This window comes from Podarcis muralis, chromosome 13 (genome assembly GCF_964188315.1).
Source record: "Podarcis muralis chromosome 13, rPodMur119.hap1.1, whole genome shotgun sequence".
NCBI classification, from domain to species: domain Eukaryota; kingdom Metazoa; phylum Chordata; class Lepidosauria; order Squamata; family Lacertidae; genus Podarcis; species Podarcis muralis.
This window is the reverse complement of record NC_135667.1, coordinates 55,842,917-55,861,431: the sequence shown is the minus strand read 5'-3', so window position 1 is coordinate 55,861,431 and position 18,515 is coordinate 55,842,917. Positions and strand designations below refer to the sequence as shown.

The window sequence follows — 18,515 nt, the reverse complement described above, 5'->3', positions numbered from 1 at the left end:
GTGATGCTCTACGTCACCGAAAGCGACGCCTTAAGGCGGAAGGAAGGAGCCTCGCGCAGGCGAAGCGACGCGCCCGCCCTGCCCTCGGGGGAAGGGGCTCGGAGGGCGGGTCCTCTGTTTACATTATTCGCTATATATGCCTTATTTATTTACTGTTTGTTTATTGTTGCCGTTTGCTTGTACAGCCCTAGAATGTTGTGCCTTATTGAAATACCATGGGTGGGACACGAATAAGTCCTGTTATGGGAATCCGACCTGAGGAAGGGGGAGAGACTGTTTGGCAATGATCGAGGAATGTTGTTGTTAATATCATTTATTGCATTAAGATATCCCGCCTATTTTTCTTCAAGGAGCTCAAGGTTCTCTCTGCCCCCCTTCCTTCTCATTTAATCCTCCACAACAACCCTGTGAGGTAGGTTAGGCTGAGAAAAGGAAGCGACCGTGGCCTAAGGGCAAAACCAGTGAACTTAACGATGGCCCAGTGTGTGTGGGGATTCGAACCCTGGTCTCCCCTAGGCCAGAGCTGGACACTTTAAGCATTGCGGCACCCTGGCTCTCAAGCAGACTAGTTTGTGTCTGTCCCAAATCCTCTCTCTCAGCCTCTTGGGACGAGCTTTGCTTGTATTATGTTGAGGCTTTTCCTAACCACTCTCTCCACAAATAATGTTTAATATGCCTCTTTGTCACAGGGAGTAAACCAGTCTTTTTCAACAGTGGGTGTGTTACAGGATTTGAAAAAGCTGTGGGCGCCAGTCACAAAATGGCTGCCAGAGATTGGAGCAGAATCAAGCAGTTTGTATGCTGTCACAATGCTGCAGTGGAGCTTTGCAGATATTCAGAGCGGCCCTTGCCACCTGCTTTGTATTGTGCTGTTCTTCTCCCAATATTGTATTCCCTACCACCACCACCGTCTTCCAAGAGATCACTCTTTCTCCCCCACAGTGATGGAGTAATTGTCCTGCAGATGAGTAACAAAAGCACAGGTTGGCTAATCATGTCTTGCAGCAAACATGAAATACAATTCAGGTTTCTAGTGCATCTTTACATTGTTATCTCTCTTGATTGTAGAAGTTCAGCTACAAACCTGGAGAAGGAGGCGGCAGCTCTTCTGAGTTCTATGCAGATGAAGTTCATTTATAACAATGATGCAGGATAAGAGCCTTCTCTGTGGTGGTGCCCCATTTGTGGAATGCCCTCTCTTTATGGGTTCATCAGGCACCAACACTTGTTTCAGGATAAAGCAAAGCTATACAGTGTTGGTGTCTGTCTAAGGGTAAGGGACATCATTCAGCTTTTTAAGGAGTGTCTGTTTTAACCTCCACTGTGCTTAACTGCCGCTGTGTGCTGGTGCTTATGAATGTGTATATTTTTAGTAAAGACATGTTGACTTTAACATGTTATTGATTTTATGAATACAAACAGCCCTATAAATTCAGCTTCGCAATAATTTGAGGGACCGTTTTAAAAACACTGCTGTCTGTAAACAAGATGCATTTTCACCAGGATATTTGAAGTACATACAAAGTTATATACCTACCACTTCAGAGACAAAATGCAACTGGTTTCATAACAGAAACAGATGATAAAATTGTTTACTTTATACAATTTATTTATTTTCTGTTTCTACTACATTTGTCACAGTTACTTAGGACCCAACATATCTTCTGGCTTTACCCACTGATCAAATTGTTCTGATGTTAGAAATCCGAGCTTGATAGCAGTTTCTTTTAGTGTTGACCCTTCTTTATGTGCCGTTTTGGCAATCTTTGCTGCCTTGTCATAGCCTAATGTAAAAGTCAGTCAGTCAGTTCCATTTATTATGTTTAATGAACAGTCTTTACACACATAATGTAAAAGGAAAAGTCATGAGATAATTTTTAGGTCAATGAGAAACCAAACGAAGTTACCTGCTTTCTAAACTTAACAGTAACTGCTACTACAGTGGTACCTCTGGTTACGAACTTAATTTGTTCCAGAGGTCCGTTCTTATCCTGAAACTGTTCTTAACATGAGGTGCCATTAGCGAAAGCGTGCCTCCTGCTGCATGTGCGCCTCCAGCATGCAATTTCCACTTGCATCCCAGGGCAAAGTTTGCATCTGGGAGCAACTACTTCCGGGTTAGTGCAGCTCATAACCTGATGCGTGCACAACCAGAAGCGTTCGTATCCAGAGGTACCACTGTACTATGTGTCCTTGGGAGCATGTGAATGCTGCTCATGAAAATGCAGACAATGAAACCTGTAGCATAATGACATCTACACTGCACACTGAATCCCTAGTGGAAGAGGAGAGAGCCTGAGACATCGTTGCTATTTCAGTGACAGCCCTTTATCAATACATTCATTTGGGCCTCCACTCCAAAGAAGATTGTCTCTGAGCAGTCAACATCACACCAATTACAAAGTACTGTATATTAATGTTGCAGCTACTTCTAAGCAAGAATAGCTGTCATAGCTCAGCAGTGGAGCATCAGCTTCATGCAGGTTCAGTCAGCCACTGCCAGTCAGGGTAGCCCATTACTGAACTAGATGGACTGAAGGTCTGACTAGCTATATGGCAGCTTCTCATGTTCCAGGCCAGCACACTGTTATGTTCCTCTCCTTTTTTGCAATCAGTATCTGGGTGTTAGATTAGAATTCAAATAGTGAAACAGTTGTGTTAACTAAAGCTCTGGGAAGCTTGGCACAATTAATGCTCTTCCCCCTTTTATGACATTTCTATGTGTAGTCTTTACATTTCCCACTGGACCATAACCTACCCTCCTTCCCTTACAGACGTACCAAGGCCAGCATTCCAGGTTTCTGGAAATCTGCTCAAGAAGGTAACTAGATTCATTTTAAGCACTTCTCATGAGTCAAGACTGGCATGTGTTAGACACTTACCTATGTGGGGATTAAGGGCAGTCACCAGCATGAGCGACTCACTCATTAGTTTGTTGATCCTCTCTGTGTTGGCTTGTATTCCAATCACGCAGTTGTCAGTGAAAGAAACAGAGGCATCTCCTAAGAGCCGTGCAGAGTGTAGCACATTTTTAATCTAAATGAAATATTAAAATACAATTAAAAATCACTGATTTAGAAGACTAGCTGTTATACAACATTTTCACTTTCTGTTCAATAAAAGTCAAGATGGCAATATTTAACCCTTTTAACACAACTGGATATGGAATCTCAGTAGCTGATATTTTAAGAAGCCTATAGTAAAGCAACTGGTTTGTGGTTTTTTTGACAAGGACTCCAGAATTACAGCTTGACAAAATAATAACCAAGTTTAAAATTCTTACGTACATAAGTTTTTTGGAACAACCCTAGCTCCCAGATCCACAGAGTTGAAAGGGGTTAGGATTGCATGGAAGTGTCCCTCCCATAGCACAGCCATTACTGCAGAAATCCCCCCCCCCCCCGCCTGTGGAAAGCTCAGTGGGCATGTGCCAATAGGGCTTTCCTCTGGCAGTAGCTGGCATTACGTTCCAACATGGGAAGTTGTGGGGATGTGGCAGGGGAGGCCTTGAATTCACTAGATCTAAGACTTGTTCAACAAGAAAGACCCCCTTTCCACATCCATATAGCCTGCGGTCATTTCCACCCATCCACACATTAGAACCAAGGAAGATTGGGAGGGGAGGAAGTCAACAATGCAGGCATGGGGATCCTATGGAAGTAGCCAAACATTTCTTTTAAATGGTAAGATAAGGCTTTCAGGCTAGCCATTCCTGTAATGCAATGCTCGGGCCCAAAATTAAAATGAGCTTGTGCATAAGATGCGACTCCAGCAAAACTCAATTATCCACTCAATACAATTACGAAGCCCCTCTAACCATGCACTAAAATATCATGTAATTAGAACTTCAAACGTACAATCATGGGTTTAAAGACGTTCAGCTCAAAGTGGCCACAGCTGCCTCCTACTGTAACAGCAACATGATTCCCCATCACCTGAGCTGCCACCATGGTTATGGCCTCACACTGAGTAGGATTCACTTTTCCTGTAAAAAGCAGGGGGGGAGAGAAGAGAAGAAAAAGACCTCAAATTAGTATCTCTCCAACTTTTAAAAAACCATTCATTTCTTCTCTTAAAGGGAACTCTTACAAATGAGCTACTAAAGTATTATTTAAAAGAAATAGTACCCAAAAAAACCCCAACCCTGGATGTGATCATACAGAACCTGGGGCACATTTATGTAGATGATAGAACATGGAAGATTCTACTGAAAGCAAATAGCTCCAAATGGCATGGTTTCAAAGGCAGATCTAATTACAGCAATAATTTGAGAAAAACAATTACCGTAAGATAAAATACTGTGTGTCTGCCAAATGTAAATCAGTCCTCACTTGAATTCACTAAAAATACAAGCAATTTATGCAACATGCAAGTTATGTTAGCAACTAGAATAAATTGTGCAAAAATACAAACCTGATATGGTTCTAAATGTTGGAACATCTGCCAGAATTATTGAAGACACAATAATATCATCTACTACTCATGAATAATCTGTTGCCACAGTTTTTCCAAATGATCTTGATATTCAAGAGCAAAAGTTCTATATAATTTTTTGTGTCAGTACAGACGGCCACCCTGTTTTCATACTGTCAGGGATCTGTTGGCTGAGAAGGGGGAAGAGATTGGAATGTACAGGGAGCCGCCTCCTTTAATGAGCAGCTGCACCTCCTCCGAGAGAGAAGAGGAGGAGGAGCTGTCAGGAAACACGGAAACAGAGTGAAAGGAACAGCCTCCAAAGCTTGGATTTTTATGTAGGGAGAGGAGGAAAAGTGGAAACGGAAACGGAAACGGAAAAGACAAGAGCCACTTCCGGCATCTGATAGCGACTGAGGAAGACATGCTTTTAAGAGCTCTGGACTGTACATAGTTTTTGGACTTAATAAATCTTGTAAAAGCTGGCTGGAGTCCCAGGTTGTTATCTCGGCTACCACCCACATATCATCCCTGACACATACATTGGCAGCAAAAAACAGTACTGCTTACATATATATTTGAAGGCAAAAACTGAAAAATACGTAAAGTTGTATGTTAAAATGTATGGTCAAAGATGCTAGCTCATTACTTATTAACACAAAATTAACAAAAACCACATTGTACCTGGCATAATACTGCTTCCAGGTTCATTTTCAGGCAAGATTAGCTCCCCCAAACCAGATCGAGGTCCAGAACCCAGGAAACGGATGTCATTAGCTATCTTCATCAGGCTGCAAGCCACGGTATTCATTGCCCCACTCAGTTCAACCAGGGCATCATGAGCAGCAAGGGCTTCAAATTTGTTTGGAGCAGTAATGAAGGGCAAGTCTAATGAAAGAATGATATATATATATATATACATGAGCATCCCATCCATCGACTCTTGCATTTGATGCACATACAGATAGCTCAAGTACTCTTAAAAAACAAAAAACATTTTATATCGACCGTTCACGTTAATATCAGCTCTGGGCAGATATCTATAAACAAAGTTAGGTACTCTTATCTGCAAGGGCTGCCAGGCTAAAAATTAATGGGCAAAAGAAAACAGTTTATTAAATACAAAATATCTAATTACCTACATTAAATCTAATGCTGGAAACCGGGGTGTTAAGAAGGTATTGCTACAATTAGACCATTACCCTCCAGTGCTTCAAGATCCCAATGCTCCTATGCCCTCCCCAGCAGTTAAAAATCTTTTGGATTTGAAGAATATAGTTCAAGCTTTATCTGTTCATAACCTTGTTGATGCAGGAAATAGCAGGCTGATAAATCCAGTCATCAGCTGCCTTTGGTACAGCAGAACTCCAATGTACAAATAAGCTTAGGTAGATGAAACATGGAGAGAAGGGCCTACAGAATATAGCAGGATATTTTCTTTCTAGAAAAGGCAATTACTGTCCCATTTCTTTTGCTTTGTTTCCTCTGACAATTATATTTCAATTCTCTAAGAGGCTATCAGAAGTTTCCTTCATGTCCTCCCTTACTTGTAAGTGCAGCCACCTTAGCAGCCACCTTCTCAGCGAAACCAATTCTTGTATTCAGTCCTGTGCCAACAGCAGTGCCACCAGCTGCCAGCTCATAGACCCTTGGCATGGCTGATTTGATCCTAGTGATTCCATATTTGACTTGTTGCACGTAAGCACTGAATTCCTTCAAAGGAGAAAAAAAAGAGGGATAGCCAAACAAGATCATATTATTGTCCAGATTATTCTCATTCCATGTGAGAATTTAACATAAATGAGCCACTTATCACTAGTCAAAGATATGCCTTTTGACTGGAAACAAAGTTAATGTTTGCAATGAGTCCCCCCTCTCCTTCCAAGAGAAAAATAGAACTTTCATACAATATTAAACTGTCAAAATGTTTTTTTACCTGCCCAAGGGTAAGGGGAACTGCATCCTGTGTATGAGTACGCCCAATTTTAATAATTTTGGAAAATTCTTTTGACTTGGCATCAAGGGCATCCTGAAGCTTCTGCAGCCCCGGCAACAGCACTTCATGAACTTCTTGTGCAGCAGCAATGTGCATTGCTGTTGGAAACGTGTCATTTGAGCTCTGAGAAGATGCAAACACATGATGCTTGTTATCTGAACATCTCTTTTACTATTTATCTGTTCCTAGACTGCTCAATGTAGGAAAACACTCGAAAGCATGTAAAAAGGACACTTCCTCCTATTTATGATGCCAAAATCAGGAAAACAAATCGTAAGAGTCCCAAGCTTGACACAGTATAGGTCAATTAATGGAAAGAAATTCCATATAGGTAAAAAGGGGATGATTTTATATACACACGGTATGTGACATTCGGATGTAGCAATCAATTAGTGATTCCCTTATCACTGTTTATACGCAGCAACACAAAGAGCAATTCAGCATCCCAAGCAAATAATCATCTGATAAGTTTTAAAGATCAGATGCCACATTTCATAGTTTATTTTTGTTCAAGAATGTTTTGGTCGTAGGCAGTATGCCAACAACTGAAGTGATATTTCCCCCCTTTGAAACACCTTGCACCTAATCAAACAAAACCCATTTGATAAATAAATATTTTGACCTTTTAGTAGATAATATGTAATGTAAATACACAGCAAGAATATTTGGAAGGAGCACATAGTGACCTGGCTTTTATTAACATGGTCGTTCGGATGCACTGGGTCCTTGCTCCCCAGTTTACCTCCCAGTATCTCAATGGCTCTATTACTGATGACTTCATTAACATTCATGTTCGTCTGTGTTCCAGATCCAGTTTGCCACACCACTAGAGGGAAATGATCGTTCAATTTACCTTCAGATACCTACAAAAACACATTTATCATTGTTACACATTGTTTCACAGTGCCATCAATTTATATGAAACACTACTGAACTACTAAATGAGATAACATTGAACAGACACTAAATAACCTTTAAAGCTCTAGGTTTAAAATCCATTCAGTTTCTGTGATGAGGTGTGTTTACACCACACTACATGCTTCTTCCTCAAAGGAGTCATGCAAACCTTATATCATCACATACCTCTGCAAAATATCTTAAATAAAGCAGGATGAGAAGAATGATCCAATCTAGATAGGTTTTTCTGCTGTGTTAACTGTTTCAGACTAATTTTAGCATAAGGAAAGTACTAGTCAAAAAAAAATTTAAACACTACCACAAAGAATGCTTACATGAAACAATGATACTGGAAGGAGCCTGACAAGAGTTTTTTAACTAGTTACGAAGCTGTTTCAAGGAGCCTGCCTCACTCTTTGCCACTTTGCATAGTGTCTGTGACAAGTATCATGCAACTGACATTGGGCAGCACCAAACATTCTGACCAATGGGAACATTATTTGCATCTCAGGCTGATGAAGGTATTATCATTTTGAGAAGACAAGAAAATATCTGCAAAGAATTCAGTACATCAATCCTGGTTCAATTGTGCAGAGCTTTTATATTAAAATATTACCTCATCTGCTGCCTTCACAATGGCATTGGCAATCTTTGGCTCCAGGCCATAATCCTGATTTACTTCAGCAGCTGCTCGCTTTAGGATACCAAAAGCTCTTATTACTTGGACCTAAGATTTTAAAAAATAAGAATGGTGATATTGTACATGCACATAAAATAGAGGAAGCCATTTTACTTGCATTATTTCCTTCTAAACAAGCCCAATTGATACAGCCAGGCATTCTTATCCCTTCCCACATTGTACTCTGTTGATGGGACCAAAAATTGTTGCAGTTATGTGTGAATCAAAAACACATTATTAACCAGTACGAAAACATACTAGGGCAACACATTCCCCCATCAGTCTCAACTTTCAAAATAGTAGATTTTTGTCAAAAATCAACCTCTTTCAGTTCTAAGTGATATTATATCTGCACGAGACAGCAAGCTTGCTTTTAGAGCACTGGCAAGAAACAGGATTGACAGCTCACAGATGATTATGACAGCTGGCCAGGGTATACCACATGCCAATCATCTGATATCATAATGATGTCAGGTGCTTCCCCTTGTGCTTACAGTAGCGATGCAAGTGCAGATCCCAGTGAGCTTCCTGAGAACACCGATAACCTGTTGAGTGCTTACAGTGTGGAGAGCCAGTGTGGTGCAGTGGTTAAGAGCGGTAGACTCGTAATCTGGTGAACCGGGTTCGCATCCCTGCTCCTCCACATGCAGCTGCTGGGTGACCTTGGGCTAGTCACACTTCTCTGAAGTCTCTCAGCCTCACCTCACAGAGTGTTTGTTGTGGGGGAGGAAGGGAAAGGAGATTGTTAGCCGCTTTGAGACTCCTTAGGGTAATGATAAAGCAGGACATCAAATCCAAACTCATCTTCTTCTCTTCTTACAGGAAGCTCACAGTGATCAGGCATGCTATGAAGTTCTCAGTGGTGAACTTCATAGTGTAGCCAGTAGCAACCAGCTTCCTGAAAGTGCCAATCGGCTGGTCGGCACTGACAGCAAGTCTCCTTTGCCAAGCAACAATTGGAAGCACTTTATGGCACCTAATTGTACCTTGACAGTGGCATTTCTACCTGCCCCACTCCTGATGTCACATATAATGTTAGGTGTGGGGCAGGAGAGAATTGTTAGGGGGAAATGGCCTCACCAGCCAAGTTGGGACCCATGCCGGAGACTCTCCCACGCCTGTTGTAGAGAATAAATTCAACTTTGAATTACTCACTGGCATCCGTTCTGTTGCTCCACCAATCTTAAAATTCATTGTGGATCTCACAGTCTGTGCACCGTAATACTTGTCATTTGGAACTTTGAGTTCACCAAAGGTATCATATTCTATTCTAAATGAGTCCTGACTGGCCTGAGGAAGGAAAAAAATCAAGAGTTAAAATGAAGAGACCGCTCTCCTAGTAAATAATATATATATATATATACACAATAGAAACACTTAAATGTTAGCACAGAATGCCAGAAAGTTACTGTTTTTAAAAGTATCTTATCAGAAAAGGCACCAGGGCCGTAATACACACCATGGTTCAAATTCTGTGGACCAATGGGCAGAAGCAGAACCAAAAAGAAAACTTCTGCTGCTAGGAGCCAGAGTACTGTGATCAAACTAGTTTCCTGAGCCCAATAGGGAAGTACTTAGATGTAAAGTCCAAAAGCACCCTCCCCAGCTGCATGGGAATCTGATTTTGAAACTGATGGGAGGTTCAGAAGTAGTTGGTGATTATATCATGGGTTCAAAAGGTTCAAATTATTCTAGGACAGAAGAGCAAGGGCCTTGCATAAACAATTCTATGGATCCTAGCCAGGTAATGGAAAAGTTCACCGTTAGAACATTTTATTTCTGCCAAAAAATATGTCTAGTAATGTGATTCTGCTTGAACAATAATTGAGCAGTAACAGAATCTTATGTACAGGAGACAGCCTTGAAAGTGGGGCACATTTTTCTTTCAGTCTTCAGAAATATATTTTTTTTAATTTAATGATATGCAGGCCACACCTGCTCTAATTTAAAGCAGTATCATATCACTTTAAACCTTCATGGCTTTCCCCCAAATAATTTTGATTCCTGGGAAATGTACTTTGTTAAGTGTGCAGAGAGACAGATAAAATCTTTATTTGCGTCAGCCACAAACCATAGCAAAGGAATCAAATACAGTAGGATACAGATATAGCTGGCTGGCTGGCTGGCTATACAAAATATGTTCTGAAAATTTACAACTATACAAATGAAAGAGTTAAAAACTGTCCTTGACCACAAACAAAACAAGAACAGAGAGCTGTTAGGAGAGCACTATTCCCTACACAGAGCTACAGCTCAATCTCTCTTCCCGGGGATCTGTGTTACTTAATAAGGTTTGCATCATTTCCGCTGCCTAGACATCCTGCTCCACTCTACTCATTTTAGTTAGGCAGGATAGGAAAGCTCAAGCAAAGCATGTGATCAACAACACATACCCAGAAATCCTGTCCACATTTCTCAGGTTGAACAAGTCGAAAGCATGACAAGAAGAGAAATTCCATAGAGATGTCCAAAATTCAGCTGGATCCACCAGTCTTTGGGATGGACCATTCTGATCAGGTTATCTCAAGTAGTACACACTTTCACAGGAACAACTGATCATGCATATAGGTCTGTAGAACTGTTTTACCTCTCAGCCACAGATTTTACTATGAAGTTCTTACAATTTGCTGTTCTCAAACTCAGATAACAATACCAAACAGACATGTTTCTCCATTGTGCCTTTTTGCCAAGATACAGTTCAGAGGTCAAACAACTTAACCATATTTGTACTTTTGCCTTTTAAATATTAACTGTTGTGACGTAAAAGATTGCATCACAAATTACATGAGATTAGCAAGGTTTATTGGAAAACTCAATTGTTGTAAGCTTAGCTTTCAAATACAGTGGTACCTCAGGTTACATACGCTTCAGGATACAGACTCCACTAACCCAGAAATAGTACCTCAGGTTAAGAACTTTGCTTCAGGATGAGAACAGAAATTGTGCTCCGGCAGCGCGGCAGCAACAGAAGGCCCCATTAGTTAAAGTGGTGCTTCAGGTTAAGTACAGTTTGAGGTTAAGAACGGACCTCCAGAACGAATTAAGTACTTAACCCGAGGTACCACTGTAATTAAATAATAATAATTAGCAGGATTTTGAATCATTATTTTTTGGGAAATGATAATTTTTCTCACTGCTCTACAATAAAAATATCAATCAATATTGGACTAGTATCAGATAGTGAGAAACAGACCTCTTACTGCAAACAAAGGAAGAGTTATCTCTGGCTCATTTATGATATATAGCTTAGCTTTAAAGAAACAGAATAGTAGTGACAGAATACTCATCATATATGTTCAATATACTGCATCTTTCGCCCTATAGGGCGCACTGGCCCATAGGGCGCACCTCGTTTTTTGGGGGGGAAATAAAAAAAATTATTCCCCAGCCCCCAGAACAGGCTGCTGCCCTCAAGCCTTGGGAGCCCAGCGGGCACTCCCGCCGGGCTCCCAAGGCTTGCGGATAGCTTCCTGAAGCCTGGAGAGCGAGAGGGGTTGGTGCGCACCGACGCCTCTCGCTCTCCAGGCTTCAGCGAAAGCCTGCATTCGCCCCATAGGACGCACACACATTTCCCCTTCATTTTTGGAGGGGAAAAAGTGCGTCCTATAGGGTAAAAAATACGGTATTAAGCCATAGTAAATGTGTCATAGCATATATTTAGTGATATATCTTCAACACTGCTATAAAGTCACACAGTTTTAAGGCACATTTCTATATGCAATATTGTTATTTCAGAAACCTTGGGAAAATGTCACACTATTACTAAGTCATGGGAATGTGTGTTGGGGTGGGGGAGAGACATCAAGAAAAGGGAAGAGACACAAGCCACAGACTTGTCCAGAGTGATTGTGTCAGAGATTGGAGAATTACTTTCAAAAGACTCCATTTCTTACAACCAAGTTAATATAAAGGGATTTTTAAAATAGCATCTTAAGTAGCCTATTTAGCTTAGAAGATCAGAATGTTATGCTGCAATGAGTTTCTAACTCTCCCTCAGAAAATAATGTTCAATAAACGTCAAGAACTAGTGTGATCTGTCACTCAGTCGCTGGAACAACTGCTGCATTTGTTATTGTTATTGTTACATGTTATTGCTGGACAGTTATCAGGAAGTGCTCACCTACAACTGTATGCATGCACAGCCTAAACAAATAGCCAAAAAGAATTAAATGCTGATGGACTGATGAAAATTGTTATTTCATTTGACAGTTGGCTTGGAGCAACAGTGGCCAAGAAGCGAAATTTAGCCTTATCAGTCCCCAGTGATGTAGTGTAGAAAACCTTGTGTGGCGGGCGGGCGGGCGGGCGGGGGGGGGGAATCAATTTTCAGAAATACGTCACTTCAAAAATTAATTCATAACACAATGAATGGATACAATCCCATTCAAACTGGGCAGTTTCAAAGCTGTAGTTAACTTTTTTAGATTATTGTAAAAAAATTGAATGCACTGCTCTGCTTAAAAGCAGAATATTAAATTTTCTATGCTTCATTTCCTTAAAATTCATTCCATGTATGGTCTTAAAATCTTAATCTTAAAATCATCTTAAAATATAAGTATTATTAAATAAATACAACTGTACTTTACTAAATTGGTTTTTAATAAAATAAAATATCAGAATATTAATATACAGTAGTGAACTTTTCCTAGTTCTACCACCTAAGGGGCTCACCCTACTTCAGGTTAAGTTGCTCAGAGGCAACTATAACATTACCATTAACACAGAAGGTGACCAGAAGAAATCCCCACAAATAGGGAGGAGGGGAGGAAAATCAGAGCTTCTGTATCTTTTTAAGGGGGTACAGAATACTCAGCTTTTTAAGGGAGCTCATACCCCTACTGCATTCCTGGCCAGAATAATGTCACAGTTCACTTGGGTGAACCACCAGCCTTGGGGCCAAGGGACAACAGAGGTTTGTGCCTGGAAGAACTTCACAGCAGGGGAAGGAGCAGCAGCCCCAAAGCAGCAGGTGCAGGAGCAGGTGACCTGCCTGCAACCGCCAGCATGGCTAAAGGTTGAGGGTGATGCACGCTTTGGTCCAGCAACCACCAGAAATATTCTTGTAGTAGTGGGATGAAGTGAGACTTGAAGCAGCTCACACTCATGCAGCCCAATCCCACTCACATTCCCTAAGAAACAAAGGTTACAAATACAGTGGTACCTCGGGTTAAGAACTTAATTCCTTCTGGAGGTCCGTTCTTAACCTGAAACTGTTCTTAACCTGAAGCACCACTTTAGCTAATGGGGCCTCCCACTGCTGCTGGAGCACGATTTCTGTTCTCATCCTGAAGCAAAGTTCTTAACCCGAGGTAATATTTCTGGGTTAGCGGAGTCTGTAACCTGAACCGTATGTAACCCGAGGTACCACTGTACCATGTAATGTAGTTTTGTGTTTTTATGTTGTGAACAGCCACCACCAGCGCAGGCCCTTAAAAACAACGTTCTTTCATATTCATCTTTCCTTGCAGGCAAGCCTCCCACTCCCTAAGGGGCCAGTTCCCAATTCAGAGTGCTTGGCATCCTAAGGAGGGGAGCAGCGCTGGATTTGGGACGCTGCTGGCGGTTCCCACGCGCAGGGCGGCAAAGGGGCGCAAAACAGCAACACTGAACAGATCCGTTTGAAAAAGCAACTGTTGTTGTTGTTGTTGTTGTTTAGTCGTTTAGTCGTGTCCGCCTCTTCGTGACCCCCTGGACCAGAGCACGCCAGGCACTCCTGTCTCCCACCGCCTCCCGCAGTTTGGTCAGACTCATGTTTGTAGCTTCGAGAACACTGTCCAACCATCTCGTCCTCTGTCGTCCCCTTCTCCTTGTGCCCTCCATCATTCCCAACATCAGGGTCTTTTCCAAAAGCAACTGTACCAAAATGAATTATTGCGAAAATGAGGAATATTTGAGGGAGGGGCCGCCAAATGTTGTCCTCGCCCAGGACGCCGCTTGAACGAAGCAGGGGGGGGGGGCGGACCCGGGTTGGAGTCCCGCACGGCCTTCCTCTCAGCCCGGCCTCCCTCACAGGGTTGTTGTGGGGGGTAAATGGCGGGGAGCCCCGCCCGCCCCCCCCCCTGAAGCCCCTGGGAGGGAGAAAAGGTCGGGGCAGGAATAATAAAAGCCATGGAAGTTTCAAATTTTATATATGTGAAGAGAGAGGAAGAGAACCCTGAGGCCCCGTCAGGCGGGAGGCGGGAAGGGGCCCGATCCTCCGCCGCCTCTTTCCCTCAGCCGCGCAGGAGACCGGCAAAGGTCACCTCTCGACGCCCTTGCGCCTCCCTCCCTCCCTCCTTCCATGGAGCGCGCGCAGCGGGGGGGGGGGAGGCGCAGCTCACCATCCTCCGTGGCTGCGGGTGGCGGCTGCAGGTCGGCGGGCCCCTCTGGCGCGCGTGGACGGCGGCGCCCCTGGCGCAACTCAGGCGCTGGAGGGAGCGGAGCGAGCGGTACATGGCGGAGGCTGCAGAGGGAGGCGCCGCGGGAGGGAGGAGGGGGAGGGGGAGGAGGACGGAGTGGACGGAGTCGCAGCCAATGGGAGGGAAGGGAAGGAGGGTTTCGCCCGCCCCCCATGCTACCTGCGCGAGCCAATCAAGGAAACGGAGCAGGGCTTAAAAAAAGAAAGCAAAGGGGGCGGGGTTTGACGAGGACAGCCAATGAAACAACTGCTGCGCGATGCAATGAGCAGGCGCGGGAGCATCTGTCGCAGCTTTTCTGCTGCGCTCCCTCCTGGCTGCCAGCCTGTCAAATTCCCTGGTGGTCTAGTGCTTAGGATTCTGCGCTCTCACCGCTGCGGCACGGGGTTCGATTCCCAGTCAGGGAACTCTTCTTTGGGATGCGGGGTGGCGCTGTGGTCTAAACCACTGAGCGTCTTTGGCAAGCTGATCAGAAGGTTGGCATGACAGGTGTGAGCTCTCCTTCTTCTGCCCAGCTCCTGCCAACCTAGCAGTTCAAATGCACACCAGAGCAAGTAGATAAATAGATGTACCACTGCGGCAGGAAGGTAAACAGCGTTTCCGTGCGCCCTGGTGTCCCTCACGGTGTTTCTTTGCACCAGAAGTGGCTTAGTCCTGCTGGCCACATGACCCAGAAAGCCGTCTGTGGACAAATGCCGTCTCCCTCAGCCTGAAACGAGATGAGCGCCATAACCTTTGACTGGACTTAACCATCCAGGGGTCCTTTACCAATTCCTGCCACCTGTTGCAAAAACAGTGGTCCGCCCTGAGTATCATTATATTTGAATTTGAAGGAAGAGCCATTATTTAGTTTAGGTTTATCCCCCTTCCATTTATGGTTTTCTTGCTTCCTATATTACTATTGTTGCCAGTTCTCTTCTGTAACTAAAGGGGGGGAAGGACTAGATGCAGAAACTGTTTCACAACTGCTTGTTAAATCGCATTGGGTTCCCCGGGGGAAGATAAAGCCACCCTGAGAACTCTGGAAATTCAATAAATAATAATAATAAAGCAACTAAATTAAATAAATAAATAACTTGTAGTTGGGTTCAGATCCCAACATGGCATAAAATAGTAACTTGTTCACTATGCCTAAAGTTAATCAACTACCTTACCCCACGTGCCCACTTTGATTGGCAGAACTGGCACTGCTGCAGCTGCCACATAACACCAGTTCTGCATTTGCAGCAGCTGCACTTTGGAACTCCCTGCCTATTGAAATCCAGCACTGTACGCTTCGCTGTACACTTTTTGGCACCTGCTGAAAGCATCCGTTTTTAGGCAAGTCTACCCAGATGCTTGAGGTGTAGTTTAATGTTTTAGTAATTTTAACTTTTTGTATGTTTTAATGTATTGTTTTTTCTTGATTTATCTTTTTGTAAACTGCTTTGAGGTTGTTGTTTTTTACAATCAAGTGGTGTATAAATTTTATGAAATAAAAATTAAAAATAAAGGCTGTTGTATAAGCAACCATCAGTGCAATCATTTGCCTGTTTGAGCAGGAAATCACAATTGAGTTCAACAGGGTTTATGCCCAGGTAAATGACTACAGATTTGCAGCCCTGTTCTTATGGGAGTCTGCTGCCTCTTCCCATATTTCATCTTACGGCAGAGACCAACACAGGTTTTAATTCAATTTTATTTTTATTTGCTCCACTGGTTGCTTTTCAGAGCCAAGCTCTCAAACCAATATCCAGGAAGAAATGAAACAACAGAACCCTAGTCAGGGTTTGAAGCACAGAGTAAATACAGACAAGAAGTAGGTGCATGAGAGATATTGAATTGGATTACCAAAACTATCTTAAGGAAGGGCAGTGGTAAAAATAATTTTAAGGACTTACCGAATGCCAGAATGGAAGGGGCCAAGCAAATGTTAACTGGAAGAGTGTTCAACAACTGGAACCTAACAGTTCTTACCAGCTAGCATGTCAAGTAGGACCTCAATCTTACATGACATTAATCATCATCATCATCATCATCATCATCATCATCATCATCTTTTATTTGTATCCCGCCCTCTCTGGCCAAAACTGGCTCAGGGCGGCTTCCATCAAATATATAACATTGGTATAAAATCAAACAAAAATTACCTCCTAAAAATAAGCCAGGATCTAATTAAAATCTAATTAGATGGCTTTCTGCAGGATTAGGGTTGGGAACAGTAAATGTTCATTAGGCCCAACTGTTTACGCTGATCTTATATGGGCCTGTGAGAATGCTGGGAGGCCTCTTTCATACTAGTTCTTATACAAAAAGAGAAGGGGAGTCAGGCTGAACCCTGACCAAAGGCCTGGCAGAACAACTCCATCTTACAGGCCCTGCGGAAAGATGTCAAATCCCACAGGGCCCTGATCTCTTGTGGCAGAGCGTTCCACCAGGCCGGGCCAGCCTAATCTCTCAGGGGCCCGGTATCTCCAAGCTGCTGTTATTTGCAGACCGTAAGGTCCTCCGTGGGTGCATACCAGGAGAGGCAGTCCCGTAGGTACGAGGGTCCTAGGCCGTATAGGGCTTTAAAGGTTAAAACTAGCACCTTAAACCCAATCCTGTACTCCACTGGGAGCCAGTGAAGCTGGTATAACACTGAATGAATGTGATCCCGCGGCGAAGACCCCATTAAGGAGTCTCGCCGCGGCATTCTGCACCCACTGGAGTTTCTGGGTCAGCTTCAAGGAGTGAATTACAATAATCAAGCCTGGAGGTGACCGTCGCATGGATCACAGTGGCGAGATCAGGGTGAGAGAGGTAAGGGACCAACTGCTTAGCGTGGCAGAGATGGAAAAATGCCGCCTTTGTTGAAGCTGCAGCCTGCACCTCCATAGAAAGGGAGGCGTCGATGATTACACCCAAACTCTTGACAGAAGGCACTGGCGCTAATTGCACACCCGCAAGAGATGAGAGTCATAAAGGAGCAAACAGGTAACCCAGTCCCAAACTGTTTAGGGCAGGCTTCCTCAACCTTAGCCCTCCAGATGTTTTGAGACTACAATTCCAATCATCCCTGACCACTGGTCCTGCTAAGCTAGGGTTCATGGGAGTTGTAGGCCAGAAACACCTGGAGGACCGAGCTTGAGGAAGCCTGGTTTAGGGCCTTAAAGATTAATACTAATGCATTGAGTTGGGCCTAGAAATACAATGCAACAACAGAAATGTGTTCAAACCTTCTGGCCCTCATTAGCATCCCAACACTTGTATTTTTCACCAGTTAGTTTCTGAGCTGCTTTCAGAGGCTGCCTCACATAAAGGGCATTGCAGCAGTCCAATCTGAAGGCAAGGAGAGCATGAGCGACCAGGGCCAGGTCCTACCACTCCAGATGGGGCCCGAGCTGCATTCTTGACTATTGCCCTACCTGCGCCTCTCCAGATAGCAGTGAGTTCAAGAGCAGTTCCAAGATGTATACCTGGTCCTTCAGCTGTTTCACAAGTGTCCCAGATTCCCTGGGAGTTGTAGGTGGAAAAGAAAGGTAAAGGTGTGTGCTATGAGCATATTGATGGCAACACATCCCAAATATTCAATGACTTCTCCCAGCTGTTTCATGTAGATGTTGAGGAGTATTGGGGATAACATGGACGCCACAAGGCAGAGGTAATGGGTGGCCAGAACTCCCAGCTTTATCACTTAAACATAAAGCCAGCTATTTTCTCTTTCTCCACCAACCCAACATTGTGTAACATCCAGCCTGATGGAAAAGTTCTGGGGAACTCTCACTACAGTGTGAAATTTTGGTGAGTCTTCATGAAAGGTATTGTCTTACTCTGAATTTTAATTAAGCAGTATAAATAGCTTAAATAAAGGTTAGGTGCAAATGCTCCATTTATAAACATAGCATTTTCTCTCTCCAGAGCAAGCATCTCAGAAAGTGTGTTTGGGAGGGTAACAAACCAATCAGTCAAACATGTTCTTCTCAGCCCTTGTGGTGTGGAACCTCTCTTTGGCCAGTAGTGCATCATGGTACAATACAGTGGTACCTCGCAAGACGAATGCCTCGCAAGACAAAAAACTCGCTAGACGAAAGGGTTTTTGGTTTTTTGAGCTGCTTCGCAAGACGATTTTCCCTATGGGCTTGCTTCGCAAGACGGAAACGTCTTGCAAGTTTGT

The 18,515-nt window shown here is 43.3% G+C and overlaps 1 protein-coding gene and 1 long non-coding RNA gene across 6 annotated transcripts; one reads left to right on the top strand and one right to left on the bottom strand.

Annotated features, from left to right (window-relative positions):
- The first annotated feature begins 21 nt into the window (after nt 1–21).
- On the top strand, nt 22–4,898 carry LOC114582589 (uncharacterized). 3 transcript variants are annotated; one of them, XR_003703487.2, is made up of 4 exons: nt 22–983; nt 1,069–1,273; nt 2,775–2,821; nt 4,567–4,898. It is a non-coding gene; the product is annotated as an uncharacterized LOC114582589 (long non-coding RNA). The 3 variants fall into 3 exon arrangements; XR_013390502.1 differs by having other exon boundaries at nt 22–1,273; nt 4,594–4,898; XR_003703486.2 differs by having other exon boundaries at nt 22–1,273.
- On the bottom strand, nt 1,589–14,462 carry FH (fumarate hydratase). 3 transcript variants are annotated; one of them, XM_028703708.2, is made up of 10 exons: nt 14,306–14,462; nt 9,141–9,275; nt 7,923–8,033; nt 7,096–7,272; nt 6,350–6,532; nt 5,961–6,126; nt 5,098–5,301; nt 3,858–3,985; nt 2,883–3,036; nt 1,589–1,784 (listed from the first exon to the last, which is right to left on the bottom strand). In XM_028703708.2, the coding sequence occupies exons 1-10, from the start codon at nt 14,417–14,419 to the stop codon at nt 1,642–1,644; spliced, it is 1,515 nt and encodes a 504-aa protein (XP_028559541.2). In that variant the 5' UTR covers nt 14,420–14,462; the 3' UTR covers nt 1,589–1,641. The 3 variants fall into 3 exon arrangements, with proteins under 3 accessions (XP_028559541.2, XP_028559542.1, XP_077773778.1); XM_028703709.2 differs by lacking the exon at nt 14,306–14,462 and adding an exon at nt 10,379–10,459; XM_077917652.1 differs by lacking the exon at nt 14,306–14,462 and adding an exon at nt 9,445–9,463.
- Nucleotides 14,463–18,515: the final 4,053 nt, after the last annotated feature.